This window comes from Neophocaena asiaeorientalis, unplaced genomic scaffold (assembly GCF_003031525.2).
Source record: "Neophocaena asiaeorientalis asiaeorientalis breed wild unplaced genomic scaffold, Neophocaena_asiaeorientalis_V1.1 scaffold45, whole genome shotgun sequence".
Taxonomy (NCBI): Eukaryota; Metazoa; Chordata; class Mammalia; order Artiodactyla; family Phocoenidae; genus Neophocaena; species Neophocaena asiaeorientalis.
This window is the reverse complement of record NW_020174642.1, coordinates 6852792-6869587: the sequence shown is the minus strand read 5'-3', so window position 1 is coordinate 6869587 and position 16796 is coordinate 6852792. Positions and strand designations below refer to the sequence as shown.

The window sequence follows — 16796 nt, the reverse complement described above, 5'->3', positions numbered from 1 at the left end:
ATGGGCGGGGGGGGGGGGGGGGGCAGCAGGAAGTGATGTTCTGGCCTGTCATTTGCCACCAGAGCTGCCAGAATCTGTGGGCCTCACACAGCTGACTTGGGATCAGGGGATCCCTTTGGTGCTGTGTTTCCTCTTGATTCCAGAGGTAGGGCTCCCTGAGGCTGCCCGTGAAGAGTGGTGGGGGCAGAGGAGCCTCAGGGAGGTATTTACTGTCTGTGCAAAACCTTTTAACAGCGGTCATGGCCATTTACAGACTCTCTGAATGAAAAACACATATTCTGAATTCCCACAGTTCCTCTGTATGATGACGAACAGAAGCCCCCACTGCATGGGGAGCAAAGGATGGCCGTAACATTTTGTGAGGTGGGGCTTTTGGTGTACATGTGGTGTGCACGATACATGCATGCAAGTCACATTGAGCTTTGAAAATATTGGGCTGGCCAGAAAGTTCGTTGTGTTGGTGAATCCATTGTTCAATACAATTCTTGGTGAAAATGAAAAATGTCTTTTATTTTTACTTAAAACCGAACGAACATTTTGGCCAACCCAAAAATAAAACTCACTCTATAGCACAGGAAACTTTGTTCAGTGTTATGTGGTAGCCTAGATGGGAGGGGATACATGTATATGTATGGCTGAGTCCCTTTGCTGTGCACCTGAAACTATCACAACATTGTTAATCGGCTGTACTCCAATATAAAATAAAAAGTTAAAAAAAAAAGAAAATAATAAAACTCAAAAGATAGAAAGTATTTTCTTTGCACAGCCCATACGAGGTGGAAAATATTAGTATATCTTAGGAAAGAAGACAATCCCTGGGCTTTTAGCCAAGACATCTAGAGAGGCTCCCATTTCACTCCCAGTACTGCCCAGGTCCTGCCGACGACCCCCCAGCCGCAACTGGCTTACCTCCTTGTCCACTGCTAGCACTTCCTGTCCCTCCTCTCCTGTGACAATACTTCCTCCTTGGCTGTTCCTGAGCCCTGTGTCCCACCCTCAAACCACCTCTGGCCTTGTTCTGTTATCGCTGGGCCTCCTTCAAGTTTGCTTAGGGCTCGCCTCCTCCAAGAAGACCTCCCTGACCACTCTAATTAAAAGAAGTAGTCTGCCCTCTCCTCCTCCCCTTTCTCACCCAGCCCTGCCTTTTCTTTCTTTTGGGAAACTTAGACCACCCTCTCACCCAGTTCTCCACACTTAAATGTGCCTGCCGTTCCCCTTGTGAATCTTGTTGAATAGGGTTTTGATTCAGTAGCTCTGGGTTGGGGCCTGGGATTCTGCTTCTCTGTCAAAGTACCAGGTGATGCTGATGCTGCTGGTCCAAGGATCAGACTTTGAAAAGCAAGGTTCACAGTTCTTTACACCTTGTTTAAATTTTTAAAGTGTCCCTCTGCTTGCAAATAGTGATCAGTGCAAGTCTACCAGACTGGAAGACAGGACGGCAAATCATCTTTTGTACTAAGTAAGTTGCCCTTTTAAGTAGATGTGCCCCCGCCCCATAAGGCTCATTATGCAAAATAGATGGGTGGGTGACAGGAAACTCCACCCCCTCGGAAAGGAGATACGTCTGCACAGACCTCTCACCTGTCCAGCAGCTCTCTTTGTGCCTGTACATGTATAAAACACTGCACACAGTTCTGAGCCCTGGAAACGTCCTCTTTCTCCTGGAAAAGGTGGGTAGACATGGACATTCATGGTTCTGCTTCCTCCCTGGGGATTCAGCATAATAAGTAAAGAGGTCCAAGTAAAGAGACAATCTAAAAACCGAAGTTTAGACCCTGGGGTAGATAGACATCATGAAGATTTTCAGGCCACCAAGCTTTTCTGCAGGTTAGAGTGGTTTTGGTAGGAACGGATCTACAGATTTTTAAAGAGACCAATTTACAGAGGGGCTCAGGAGAGCCTCATTGCGTATGATATATGTATACGTAGTTTGAAATTGTTGGACGAGTTTGCAGTGCATAATTCAAACGTATTAGGTTTTGAGGTCAACACTCCCAGAATTGTAAAAATCAGGTCTCGCTGGTAACCAGCTGGTTGGTGCATGAAAAGTGTTCTGATGATGGGGTCCTCTCTCGTGCCCTGAACTACATGATAGAGATTGAGCTCAGCGCAGAGCGGGAACAAAGGTCATGATACCCTAGCTCCTGGGTCCCCTTCCTGTGCAGCCACCAGCACGGATTTATGTGCTAGAAAATCTGGTGCAAAGCACAGGCTTAGCCTCCCAGCCCCAGGGACAGAGGCGTCATCATTCGTGGAGCCTAAGTGAGGGTTGGCAGGGCTGGTCCTTCACCGTGAGTGAGCTCTCAGCTCTTTCCACAATGGGAGTTGGTGTCTAAGAAAAAGAAAATGTTCGTGTTCCTGTCTGCTTTATACGTTGTGTGGCCCTTGACAACAGTTACTTGGGAATGAGGATGGAAAGGAGAGGAAGGAGGTCCTTGGAGCACCTTGGGAAAAGTGAGGGCTTCTTACATATGCTCCCTCCCGCCACGAGACTCCCAGTCTCTGTAAGACTTTTTGTTAGTAGAACTGTATTTTATTGTGGCTGATGTGTTTTCTGAACAGACCCAGAGTTCCCATGCAGGAGATTAGGCCCTAATGGCAGTTGAAGACATGAAATGAGCTCTCAGGGTCTTGACTACCCTCCCACCATGAGCATGGAAGAAGTTATCCAGAGGAAATTAAAACCCAGGGCAGCCTGGAAAGAGCCCATAGTTCACTCTGAACCTGAACTCATAGGAACTTTCGGCAGCTCCCCAGGTGATAGGTTTTCCCCTTAGGCACATAGCTGCTCAGAGATGGAGAAGGTGGGGCCTGTGGTTTGGGCCGGGCAGGAAGAGAATGTCACCAGTTAAATACAGTAGATTTCATCTTGGCGCAAGGAGGGACCTCAGGAAGGAAACATCAGGAGACCAGACCCTCATGTAACAGACGAGGAGGCTGTGGCTGCAGGGCACGAGGCACAGGGAGCAGTTGCATCTCACATCAGTGACCTTGTGTTCCTGTTGCCCCTTTTAGATTCCCACATGCCCATCCCGACACTTGCAGAGTGCATCTGGTACTGTGCACCCATTTTGGGGGGAACCGCATCACTTAATAAACTTAAGGCCTCCCTCTTTTATGGGGAATTTTGAGTTGGAAGTTTGAAGGCACGAGATAGGTACCTGATGCAAACGGGCTGAACCAGCCGCAGGCCTGGGGGCGGAGGCCAGCACATCTGCTGCTGCTATCTAATGCTTGCCAGCGTTTCCCATTGTGCCAAAATTTTCTCATGAATAAAATTCTTGGAATTTTCTCGAAAACAGTGAATCCATGTGTCAGAGATTCATGGATGAGACACATTCCAGATGTGCAGTGCACTGTGTTTTTAGCGTCTGAATGTATGTTTTGAAAAGGCCAAGCATAGAGCTGCCTGTTTGCATGGAGCTCCTGGAGGTGAGAGGTATGATGTGCCATCTCTCCCTTGGGGTTTAGAGAGAGCTGTTCCAATAGAGGAAAACTGCTAATGAACTTTGTCACACTGTGGGCATGGCGGTGCCCTTCTGAGGGTCCTCTGTGCCTCTTGGAACCTGAATCACTTGCAGCCCAACCTGGGTTGGGCTGAGTGAGCTTCAGAAATCAGAAGAGTAAAAGAGTTCCGTGAGCCTCTTAGCAAGACTGCCGTAGAATCACTTCCTTGTCCAAGTTTGTTAAAAATCTCATGAGGTTTTAGGGAAAGTTAAGATGAAAAGCATCGTGGATCCCACATCCTGGAAGAGAAGACTTTTTTGGGGAGTTTGAGGAACATCAGCTGTGTGCCGTGTGCAATTTTAGGGAAATGAACGGGAATTGTGTTATGAGAACGTGGTATATTCATACAGTCACCCTATTCATCCATTCATCCACTCATTTTGTAGAGAACAACAACATGCCAGGGTACGTACCAGCTGTTGAGGCCACAGTTTTCAACAGGTAATCCAGATCCCTTCCCACATAAAACTTACATTGAATTGACATCCAACAAACTAATGTAGAATTACAACCAAAAACCCATGTACAAACTGGACCGGGCACCATAAAGGCTAAATCACATTGGACTAAATGCTCTCGACAATAAAAGCAAAGATGCCAGCTCATCTTTCTCCCCATGTTAGATAAAGATACCTGACTTTTAAATTTAGTACTTAACAAAGAATGAGTGACTAATGGCATACAAGAGACAATGTACTTTTCCTGGCACGTGGCTTGTTAGAAGAATAGGATTTGAAATGGATAGTCCAAGCCACCGTCTTGAACCCCATGGAGAATTTGGGTCAGTCACATCAGCTTTCCAGGATGGGATAATAGTTGAAATGCAACATTAAGGCTTATAAAACCTTTTACATACACTAGCTCATTTGGCCCATTGGGAGCCCTGGCTGGGATTGGGGCAGCTCTTATCAACATCACCTTCATAGTTGAAGAAGTTGAGACTCAAGCAAGGATAAGGCAGCAGGACTTAAACTTGAATATGCGAGTGTGCCAGGTTCATGTTATGAAGTGGATTCTGATTCAGCAGGGCTGCAGACACGCAGACTCTGCGTCTGTAACAAGCCCTCAGCAGCTCACGTGGGACTAAATTTGGAGCAGTGTGGGGTCGTGGAAGTCCCAGGGTGACCCAGTGACCAAGGGCAGCTTCCACCTCAGGTCTTCGGAGCCCCAATCCAGTGGCCACCACGCTCTACTGTGCTGTCTCCGACATTTTGGTGCATCTCCATTGTTTATCCTAAATTTGGTGATCAAAGTGAAAAGCAAATCATCTTTTCATCTCAAATGAGTTATTTCAAATGAGATACAAATAAGATGAAGGTTTTTGATGAAATTCTCTGAGTGTCACGTGATGACAGTGATTAGAAAAACACAGACAAGTATGGAAAGTCAGGAGTAGAATTCGCCCCCCACAAAACCAAGAGGGTGCAGAAGGATCTGAAGGGGGTAGTGCTGCATTCTTTGCACTCATTCTGACTTAAAACACACAAACAGGATGTTTCCACACATGTTTTTACACTTTTTTATTCATCTCTAAAGAAGGAAAGAAGGCTATGGGGGGAAAATGTGTTTCTTTGTAGGAAAACAAAGAAGCTATTAACATCACTTACACATTGTTTCTTTTGTTTTTTCAAAAATGACTTTACTGAGGCTTGATTGATGTACTAAAAAGCTGTACAGTATTTAACGTTTATAACTTAATAAGTTTGGAGATAAGTATCTACATATGAAACCATTACCACAATCAATGCCATAAACATATCCATCACCTACAAAAGCTTCCTCTTTCCCTATTTTATATATTTTTTGTGATAAGAACACTTAACATAAGATCTACTCTCTTAGCAAATTTGTGAGTATATGATACAGAATTGTTAACTATAGCAGGATGCTGTGCTGTAGAACCCAGAGACTTAACTCATCTTGCATGCCTGAAACCTTGTACTCTCTGATTGCCAGGCTAAATATTCCTATCTCACCCTCCTTTCAAATGTTTCAAAGAGCATCTGCATAGAACTGAGAAAGTAAACAGAAGGGTTGTTTTAAAATTATGTTTGTTGGGTTTCTAATTTTTTGAGGTTCATTTAAATCTAGTTCTCCTTATGTGGAACCTAACTATTCTCTCCTTGACATTTTTCTACAATGCTCCAATCTCCGCAAGCATTCTAGGATTTGTGCTTAGCCATGGAATGCTTCTCTCCTTGCTTTGCTAGTGTTCATTTTCTAGTAAGTCATTTATTTCATATGTTGCCTAACTACGCAGAGTCCCTAGTTCAAGCCTACGTAGATTTCAGGTAAAACCCTGCAGTAATGTGCTCCAGGATCGTATGGCTGAGGCTATAGTGCCAGGGCGATTAGCTTCCAAACTCCTGGTCACTGGCTGCACACTTCATCTCACAAGTATATTTTCCTTTGTTCTGATGTGAAAAAAGTTTTTGGACCTACAGCATTAGGATGGGGATTTCGTATGATTTCATGACTTAGTTCTGTGGTTAATGGGAGCATCAACAAAATGTGATGTTAAGAAGCTGTTTGGATGCTAGGGACACACACACACACACACACACACACACACACACACACACACACAGGATCCTGCCCTGGAAATGCTCATATCTTCATAAAGGCAGCAGTTGGGGGAGAAGTATGTGAGCAAGAGAATTCCCAGGACTGGCTACGCTGCTCAGAGCCAAGGAGAAATCCGGTGAGTTCAGAGCAGGGAAATTCGTCTGAAGGTCATAAGGAGACTGGTTTCCAGATCAGTCTTTTCTTGAAGGGATTTGCTGAGGGGAGGAAAAGCACCTTCGAGTTTGAGAAAGAAACAAATCAAGGCAAAAAGGGAAGAATCCTGGTTTTCTACATCATTTAGGCACCATCTTCCCTAGGGGGTCTGCTGACCAATAAGGACTGTGTACAGGTCCTCTAAAGTGCTCAATGAGCAAAGATAGTAAGGATGGAGAGATAGATGGATATATATATATATATTGTGTGTTATGTGTGTATGTAAATGTATGTATATGAATATGTATGTGTGTATGTAAATATATGTGTATATGTATATGCATGAATATGCATATATGTGTATGAATATGAATATGCATGTATGCATGTACAGATATGTATGTGCATATGTATGTGTATATGTGTGACTGTGTGTGAATATGCATGTGTATGGATATGTGTCTGTTTATGCATGTGTGTATGTGCATATGAATATGTATGTGTGTGAATACGAATATATTTATGTGTGTGTGTATAGGCATGTATATGGAAATTGACATGTGTATATGAATATGTGTATGTGTGTGTATGCATACATGTGCGTATGAATATGTATGTGTGTGCATGTATATGAATATATTTGTATGTCTGTATCTCTGCACCAGTCCTGGGTTTCATTCTCTTAGCGCTGGGCTGGTACTGCAGTTGTAAACGTGTTTGATACTGAAGCGATACCACATTGGGGAAACACTCTCTTTAGATGGACTTCATTTGCCTACATACATTTTTCCTTTGAGGTTAATCCAAGATTTTTATATTTTTGAAGGACTAAAATAGCAATGTGTTAAATGAGAAAAACGTGAGCACAAAGCTAGATGCTGCATTTAATATATGATTTTAATGTTTCCTCCGCTGAAGAATTAAGGAAAGAAAATAATATCAAGACGGGGCAAAATGATTCCCACTCAGCCTGACAATGCATCTTTTAACTCACACTGTTTGGCTTTTTTTGTGTTGTAATTAAAAGATACCGGTCAGAGGAAGTTTCTCATCCCATGAGATGTTGGCAATATTCAAATGCAAAAATATACACGTTGAGAATAAAATTCTGGAAGGATTGGCCTTTTGTTGGGCACATGGAGTGGAGGTCTTTCCTAGAGACGTATTTGTGTTGCTTTTTTATCCTCTGAATGTGATTAGGAGTAGACTTTCCAGAAGCATCTACTGCACTCTGCCTTGAAGAGAAGCTATAAACAATTGTTTTCGTTTTTGTTTTTGTGGTACGCGGGCCTCTCCTGTTGCGGAGCACAAGCTCCGGACACGCAGGCTTATCGGCCATGGCTCACGGGCCCAGCCACTCCGCGGCATGTGGGATCTTCCTGGACCGGGACACGAACCCGTGTCCCCTGCATCGGCAGGCAGACTCTCAACCACTGCGCCACCAGGGAAGCCCGAGAAGCTATAAACAACTGGGCTTGAGACAGCCTAATAAATAGTTTTCCAGTATCATTAGGTCTGCAGACATCCATTTAAGGCCACCACGTGCACTGGCTCTAACATTTATAAATGGTGTTCCTACCTGCCCTATTCTTCCCTTGCAGTATTGATTGAGAAGCCAGGCATCCTCCTGCAATGAACACACCCCAATACACGGCCATCAATTTGGGTCTGAATTATCTGATTAACCAATGAAAAGAACAGGTTTGTTGATTTAAACTATTAAGTAAGAAAGACTAATTAAACGTATCTGGGACCTATTGCTACATAGCTTTTAGCCTCATAAGAGAGCGTGTTGTACTTAGGAATTTCCCTCCTAGTTTCCAACAGGCTTTCCACTTACTCTCCTGATCCTTTAATTCCATCGAAGTCCTGGGATTCTGGGCATTTATCCCCTCAGCCTTCTCCCACCTCTTCCCTCCACCAGCCTCTCTCTTTCTAGGTGGTTCCGTCTCTTACTTGTGCTGTCAGCTCTGCTCTTCCACAGCTGTTTCAAGGCGGTGAAGCCCTGTGCATCTGACCTCCATCAGCCCAACCTATTCTTTCTCTGGTCACACCCAGAGTGGCGAGTGTACAGCCTCAGGGAGTGATTCCACTCCCCAACACGAACGCTGATGCTACCTTGTCCTCATGTTGACATTACCCTTCTTCCCAATCCTGCTTTCTCACCTGTGGGCAGGAATGACACCTGACCTTATAAGACTATTGTCAGGACTGTATTTCATAAAATTAAGATGTCATTGATGATAAAACAAACCATTATTTTACCGGCCGTGAAAGGAGAAGAGATGCTGCCAATAACCCATGACATGCCATCGATGGTGAGATGCATCCAGATTTCAGAGCTCGTAAAATGTGAAAAAAGGTGTATCTTAAAATCAGTGTAATAAGATTGAAAGGGATACTGCATATGAAGTGCTTACCAAGGTAACCTGGTTTATTATGTGATGGATCAGCTGTTTATGAGTCAAGAGACTGTGGCTAAAGATGGCTTATTGATCGCAGTGTAAGCAGTTATGTGATGTTCCAGATTCTGATTGGTTATGTGTGTGGGGGAAAGGCAGACTATTGATTTAAGATGACCTTGGCTTCCTAAAGTGTATTGTGATACCAAAGACTTCTATAAGAATTTTTTTTTCTAAAGCATGACCATAATCTTAACATGCTTGTTCCACTTAGTTTTTCCATTTGTTTTTCATAACTATTTGAGGCACCTAAGACTTGAGGAAACTGAGGGTGAATTTGGGAATCCTGTTCCCTGGACGCCTAGTTCTGGCCCTCCTCTGGATTTTTGAAAATGATGTAAGGATCATTTCCCTGTGTATGCTTCACTGGCTCCAGCTGTGAAAGAGAGCCGATCATTCCTTAAGACTTTCTTAGTTTCAACATTTTACCACGCCCAGATTTTCATGAAAATTTAAGTATGTTGGGTTCTCTGGATTGACATTTCAGTGTTTTTATGAACCATGGGGATCAAAAGTTAAGAGCAAAATTGAGCCCAGACCCTTATTTTATAATTCTTTTGCTGGAAACATAGGAGCCTCTCAAACTATTCATCTGTTACAGAAAAAAATTCATCTGTTTTAGGCTGTCTGAAATCATTTGCTGGAAATGTCAGTATGCTTAAAAGTGCGTTCGACTTTTAATTTTTTTAAAAAATCTAAGCATTTTGGAACCTTTGTTTTACCCAAATCTAGTTACTTAAAAATAGAATCGTATTTTAGTCTCATGTATGAAATATAATCTAGTTGAGTTCTCTTCACTTTCTAGAACTGTCAGTCAACTGTGATGACCAAAATCTGAAGAAGTGGTCCTCACATGTCATTGGTGCATATTCAGTATTCAAATGAAATAATAAACATTGTATACTAACACGGCGGTCCCTTTTGTTTGGGGGCAGTTCGCTTAGAATTTATGCATTTCTCATAAGTTCATGAAAAATGGCATTGGTAGCCTGCCACTGGGCACATCAAAATATCCCAGCTTTCCTGGGGCTACAGAAAAGAACACCCCGCACACACGCACACACCAATCTAAAGTTCATGTCTTTTTATAGTAACACAGAGGTGGGCATATTAATTAATTATGCCACATTTCTGCCAGGTTTGGACTTTTTTTTTTGAGTTCTCTGTCATAAAGCAGCCAAAGCAGTTTGCAAGTCCCCACGTCTGGCCGAAGGTGCTGAGGGAATAAGCCATACATGTTACCTAGGGCATCTGCCGACAGCTTTGGCAGGTAGGCAGGTAGGTAGGTGAGATGACCACAGACAAGGAGGGAAGCCAGATGGCAGGGAAGCAGGGACAGCATCCGTCGAGGCCAGGAAGAGTCACTTGCAGAGCTACAGTTGAGGGACTCATGTGTTCCTGGTTACCAGCCTGTGTGTAGCGATCCATTCTGGTTTTAATCCTACTAGGCTAGATCCTTTCCCTGCTTTGAAGTCCCAGTGCTGCTGGGGAGGGAGAATCCTATGCTTCAGCCTCTGTCGTTCATACTGCAACCAAAGGGATGATGAAACCTACATGTAATATACAAAGTCAAGTGGGTGAACAAAGCCATGCTGTTGGTACATAGCATTTGTTTGCTTCTAAAGAACAGCAGTTAATTTTCGTGGTCCTCTTTGAAGCAGGTCTCTGAAGACCACCCTTCAGCTTCTTTTGACTCCTCTATTGTTTAGATGTGCTAAGTTAGCACGCACGTGTGTGTGTGTGTGTATGTGTGTGAGTGAGATATTCCATTTATTCATTTGTTTCCTTTTCCTGACTTGTACTTAACCCTAGGTGCTTGCCTGCCTTGGTTTAATTAGCATCACTTTGGGGCATGGGCTGTCTTTCCAGAATATGGACTGTGTTTCACCCCTTTGGAAATGAAACGTTTATCCTGAAGCGTCCTCATTTTTAGACTGCTTCTCCTCTAGCGAACAAAAGAAACTTTTGATATTCTGAAGTATATGGCCTTTCTCATTTTTATTCAGTACTGACTTGGAGGAGAATTTTAAGATCTTATCTCTAGCTTTTGTAGATTTTTTTTTTCCTAAATCGATCTCAATTAACTTTGATTTCTTTCTTTAGAAAACCATGTGGTGGAAAAATGCTTTGCCAGATGTGAGAATTGGGTTCCTCCCCCTCCAAGCACACACTGAAGCCTGGTTTCAGTTCTAGTATTTTGGTCCAGTTTTTAAATCTTAAGCTACATTTATTTGGTCATTGGTTGTGTTTGTGAGAATATCCTACTTTATCTTGGGGAGATACTCATATTTTAACATTGTTACTCTTTTTGTTGTGAAAGCCATTTTCTTCTCATTTGTGATTTAAAGGTTAGCCTGCTCCTTATATCTAACCTGTTTCTACCAATTTCTGATACACATCACACATTTATTCATGTTTCTCTTCACCGGTGAGCCAACGCTGACATTACATAGCATGGTATTCCCCTCCGAGGCTTGGTGGAGTCTGCAGGAGCCGGCGGGAGAATGGAGGCAGCCTTCAGCCTTGTTTTTTGCTCTGAGTGCGTAAAACCATTCCATCCAGCGCTGCGATGGGAAAGGAGACCCTGTCTTGCACAATTTATTGAAGAAGCTATAATTTTGCCTTTATTAATTAGCAGGACTGCACTAAGTCCGTGGTGCCGATTTGACTTTTAAACCCATGTCTGTGAGTTTAGATTCTTTACATCCCCTCACTCCGTTTGTGACTGGAAGAGACAGCCACGTGACTCAGGCTCCCCTGCCGAATCTACCGTGCCCATTTCTCGGATTGTTGCCGTCTGTTTGTTGATGAGTTTGCTTTTGCTGGCGGTTCAAGATGCCTTCCTTTTTTCTTTTCTTCCTTGTGCCTGGTTCTGATTCTCTGGCTGGCACAACCCATCCTTTTCTACATTTTGAGTTATTGTTTAAACCCCCAACTTACTCTTTCCCAAACTGTCACAGGGCTGCGATTCTAAGAGATTTTAGAGATACCGTGGCGGTGGGTGGTGGCAGGGGGTGGTTATCCATGCACAGACACCTGGCCTCCACTCTGAGAGCCAGAGCATTGAGGTTGTTCCTTTTGATTCTCCCTGCTCACTGGTTCACAGCACCGTGTGCCTGGCAGTGAAGTTCAGGTACTCGGGGAGTGATGAAGAAGTTGGTCCCTGGGTAGATGGGGGATGGAGTGGGGGAGGACACACTGGATTGGTGGGGGGTGCTTTGTGAAATTGCATGTGTTCCCTAAAGATTCAGACACTTCTGTGTAAGGAGGTGGGGTGGGGGGGCTTCTGTCTTAGAAAGGCTGCTTCGTAGGGCTCTATTATTAACGGGGGTGGGGGGAACATCCTTACTTATTTAAGTATCAATTCAAAGAATAAGAAAGGAGTGCTAATGTAGACAATTATCGGCAACCAAGGAACATAAGAAGGGCCTCCTAGGCTGTGGGGATAGGAGGGAACTGAAGATAAAGCACTCACCAGTGTGCTCACTAAATCCCTGCTTTATCTTGGGCAGCTCACCTCAAGGTGAGGTCTCAACCTTCCTGGGTCTCAGATTTTCCCATTTGGGGGATGAGGAGTTTGGACAAGAAGGTCTCCACAGTCCCCACTGGCTCCAAAGTTTCCATTTAAAAAACATGTGTGACCCAGACAGCATTTGCTTCTCACCAGCTGCATAGCAGTACCGAGGGTGCCCAAGGACTGAAGTAACCATGAACTATCACATGGATTTCTGTTTTGGTTATAGAAAGCAAAATTGGATGGTCTCGTAGTTCTTCTGTGTAGTTGCTGCATGATACGTCATTCAAGTAGCTGAAATTTCCCAATCGAATTTGCCTTTGCTGGTTTGGCTGTAGAATGTCCGCCTAGCCATAGGCTAACCACTTGTTTGACTTAAAACCACAGAAGAATGCTCCAACAATGACACATTTCTATTTCTTCTCACCCAATCATGCAAAATGAGCAAAGATAGGAATAGAAAGTAAGGGGGAAGAAAAAAAAAAGAGCTAGTCAGCAATCTAGGTATTTTAAACATCTTGGTATTTGGAGACCTCTGGCTAATCACAGCTTTTTTTTTTTTTGGTTCATTTATCATCCAGATGTTCACCGTCATGGAAGCGCCACTTGAAACTATTTCAGCTAAGAACTTAGGAGTGGAAAAATTCGTACCTTTGTCTCTTTGTCCTTTGGTGCCCCATTTCCCCCTCACTCTTCTAAGTAGCTCTTCTTCAAAATCTCCTGGGAATGTGGCAGTTTTGCCAGATGCTTAGGTGTTAGCCGTCACATGTCTTTTTTAATCTTCACGACCATTCTGTACCCTGTCTGCTTGAATTATAGATTGCATTTGTCAAATAATGACACATGCAATTGGATGTCTTCTAAGACCTTTGAAATTCCACTTCCTTGAGTTGAGATTAAAATGGGTATTATCTGCACGGCTGTGGTCAAGGCTGGGATGTTTGGAGACCTGCACAAAAGTTTTTCTAGGTCGGCCAGTTCCAACTCTTACTGTCTCTAGGGGAAAGAAAGCCAGCTCCCTTTTGCTGCTGAAAGGTGGAAATGGATACCATAAAAACGACCTAAAAAGGGGGTCCCAGTTAGAAATGACCGTACAGTTAGCAACTTTTTGAAGCATGACTGTCCCTTGGAACGTCCTGACTGTGTGTTTCTTTGGGTGTCCAGGAAGCGTTATCGGTCGTGAGCGAGGACCAGTCATTGTTTGAGTGCGCATACGGCACGCCGCACCTGGCCAAGACGGACATGACCGCGTCCTCCTCCAGCGACTATGGACAGACATCCAAGATGAGCCCGCGTGTCCCTCAGCAGGACTGGCTGTCTCAACCCCCAGCCAGGGTCACCATCAAGATGGAATGTAACCCTAACCAGGTGAACGGCTCAAGGTAAGGAGACCGCTGGCTCTTGCTCTCCCAGACCTCTGGTTTTCCCACCCCTTGAAAAGGCAAAGTGGAAATTGATCACGCTTCCCCCGAGATGGTTTCAGAAACTCAGGGCATTGAACAGTAACACTGGGCAATGCTGAGAAAATGTGTTCTCCAGTGGTTTGCGTGGAGGATAGAGGTTGTAAAACCAGTAGTACATTTACCGAGAACTCGCTTTGAAGATGAGATGTTCAATTCCATTTCCCAGACGTGAGGGCTTTGTGGGAGGGGGCCTTGCCCACATATGGCAGAATTTGTCTCTGAGGTTTTTATTGCCTGGAAAGTAAAGCTGTCTTCTGTTTTCATGGAGGGAGAGTGTCAGCTAGTGGCCAGGCAGTGTAGCATATGTCCAAGCCGTATGACATTGCTAATGGACCTACTTCACCTACTTCCTGTGTCCTCCAGCCCCCCGCCCCCCAGCCTTCTCTCCTCTGTCACCTTCTTTGGATGCTTGCTTTTTCTTCTCATCTTTACTTACACTTAAAACCAAGCACCAGTGTCACCCATAAGTATTAACTCTCCTGAGTTTGTCACAATAATGCTGCGGTCACCTAGAATGTATTAGTGAATTATCGAATGTATTATCCCTGACACTCAAAAGCATTTCTTTTTCTTTTTCTAAATTTATCTGTTTATTTATTTTTGTCTGCGTTGGGTCTTCGTTGCTGCGCACGGGCTTTTCTCTAGTTGCAGCGAGCAGGGGCTTCTCATTGCGCTGGCTTCTCTTGCTGCGGAGCGCAAGGCTCTAGGCACGTGGGCTTCAGTAGTTGTGGCATATGGGCTCAGTAGTTGTGGCTCATGGTCTCTAGAGCACAGGCTCAGTAGTTGTGGCGCACGGGCTTAGTTGCTCCATGGCATGTGGGATCTTCCCGGGCCAGGGCTTGAACCTGTGTCCCCGGCATTGGCAGGTGGATTCTTAACCAGTGCGCCACCAGGGAAGCCCACAAAAGCATTTCATTGGATGTAGTTTTGAAGAGTCAGGCTGATTTCAATTATGATATAATACCCCATATATATTCAGAAAGAATTGTATCAAATCTCAAGACAAAGAAAGAATAATTTCATTTAAATTTGTATGATCTGCCCAGAGTCACAAGAGCAGCTCACAATTTTTAGTGCTTTACTATGTATGAAGCCCTTTTACATCTGATGGCCTATCAGGCCTCTGGGCAGCCCTGTGAGGAATGCTTATCCCCATTTGATGGATGAGGAAACTGAGATTCAGGCATTTTCTGGCTAACCCAAATCAGCACTTAAAGCAACTCAGAATTTGGATTCCAATCAAGGGTGTTTGACTCCACACCCAGTGCATTTTTCCCACTCTGTCGCAGCTATAATAGGCCCTTTTTGCTACGTATATATTTTAATGCGAAATATGTTTTTTATAAGTGTCATGTTTTATAAGTGCTGGAAACCATTGCATCAACTTCTAGTGTGGTGTCCGTGAAGGTGCCAAGTCACAGCCCTCAGAGGGAATGTCAACCATGAGGCTGGATGTGCCAAACAGGGAGATGGGAGGGGCCAGAACTTCCCTGGGCCCTGAGAAGTCAGTTCACTTCTGTGCGTCGAGTTTCTTCTTGAAAGTGGGAACGATAATTCTGATGTTGCCTATTTGCTACAGCGCTGGTCCTTTAAAGGGAATTCAAGCCAAGGCAGACCCATCTTAGACCTCATCAAGGGGCTAATTCCTAGATTTCTGAAAGGACCATGGTAGAAAAGGCAATCATAGGGTCCAGGATGCCAGAGTCCTGGCCAGTTCCTCGTTATATGTAAATATGTTACAGGTAGATCCTATCCATATGATAGAATGGTTCCACTGACCAGTCGCTGTATCTGTTTCTGAGACTTGGAGGCATGCAGGTTAATCCTGTTCTGAAGAAGGTAGCGGTGTTTATATAAAAGGGTAGTTGTGGAGCCAACCCTGTAAACATTGATGGATTCTATTTTTTGATGGAGTCACGTGATCCCAGGCATGCCGGGGCAGTCACGGTGGGAGCATTAAGAGCAAGATGCATTTCTAAAACGTTCTTCTTCCAAGGCTAGTTTCTACCTATGGGAGATACATTAGCACGTGTGTGTGCACGCGTGCATGTGTGTGTGTGCGTGTGTGTGTGTGTGTGTGTGAGAGAGAGAGGGAGACTGTGTGTGCAAGGGAGAGGTGATGAGAGGGATAGAGATGGAGATGGAGAGAGTGGAAGATAAATAATTAGAGAGGGAAAGAACGCTTCGGGCAGAGGGCACTGAGATGGTCTCCAGCTGGCAGCTGGCAGAGCGAGCCATGCCCTGGCCCTTATTTGTGGAGTCTGGCCTAGGGCCAGCTCCAGGAATGCCAATCTGGATTTCGCAAGCCTCAGAAAGGAGACTGAATGAGGAGGTGAGAACAATGTTGCAGAAATGAAACTTTCTCTCCTTCTCGCTGAATTTAAATAGATGAATGGATAAATAAGCAAACAAACAAACAAATAAACGAATAAATAAATAAATAAGAGAGAAGTGTGAATACCGGTTCCGTCAATGCCGGCCTGTGCTTCCCTTCAAGAGCTGATGTCCACCTGCCCTCCTGGCCAAGCCCTGGGGCCGCCTTCCCAGCCCGAGGTGGTCATCACAGGGATTCGCGATGGGTGGGGGGACTTGAGGTGACCCTGAGCCTGGCCTAGGGGCTTCAAGTCCCCAAGAAAGACACGGGCCGCCAGAAAGCTTCTCCCGCATTCCTCGGCCGGCTGACCTTGGAAAGCTTCTTGGCCGTTCGTCTGTCAGGCAGCTGCGAAGCTGCGGACTCAGGTGAGGGTCTCTTTCCTGGGAAAGGAAATCGTTTTTGGAGAAACTGGACCATTTTCTTGCAAGGGGACGATGGAAGCGTCAGTAGCTTCCACTCTCAGGCCCTCATGGAATCCTAAGATGCTCAGAATGCTCCCCTCAGAGGATGGTTAAAGGCAGTTCCAGCTTTGGGAGCAAACTGGGATGTGTTTCAGTGGCGGCTGCCGAGGGAAGTCAGCCTTGTCGTGGTCCTTGTCCTCCTCCTGGATGTCCGGTGGTGCTGGCCCAGCAGCCGCTGCCCGGGAGGCGGGCACGGATGCCTGCATTTGCCTGGTAACTTGATGGGAAATGGCAAGCCTGGTGTGGAGCAAGGGGAGAGGGGCAGGGTGGTGAGGGGCATGGGGGGAGGAGGATGAG

The 16796-nt window shown here is 44.8% G+C and overlaps 1 protein-coding gene across 6 annotated transcripts in view; it reads left to right on the top strand.

The window, feature by feature from the left end:
* Window positions 1-16796, top strand: part of ERG (ETS transcription factor ERG) — a 184302-nt gene that overhangs the window by 108692 nt on the left and 58814 nt on the right. For all 6 annotated transcript variants that reach the window (XM_024758273.1, XM_024758269.1, XM_024758271.1 and 3 more), the window contains exon 2: window positions 13366-13583. In XM_024758273.1, coding sequence (XP_024614041.1) covers window positions 13366-13583 — 218 coding nt within the window. The remainder of the gene's footprint in view (window positions 1-13365; window positions 13584-16796) is intronic.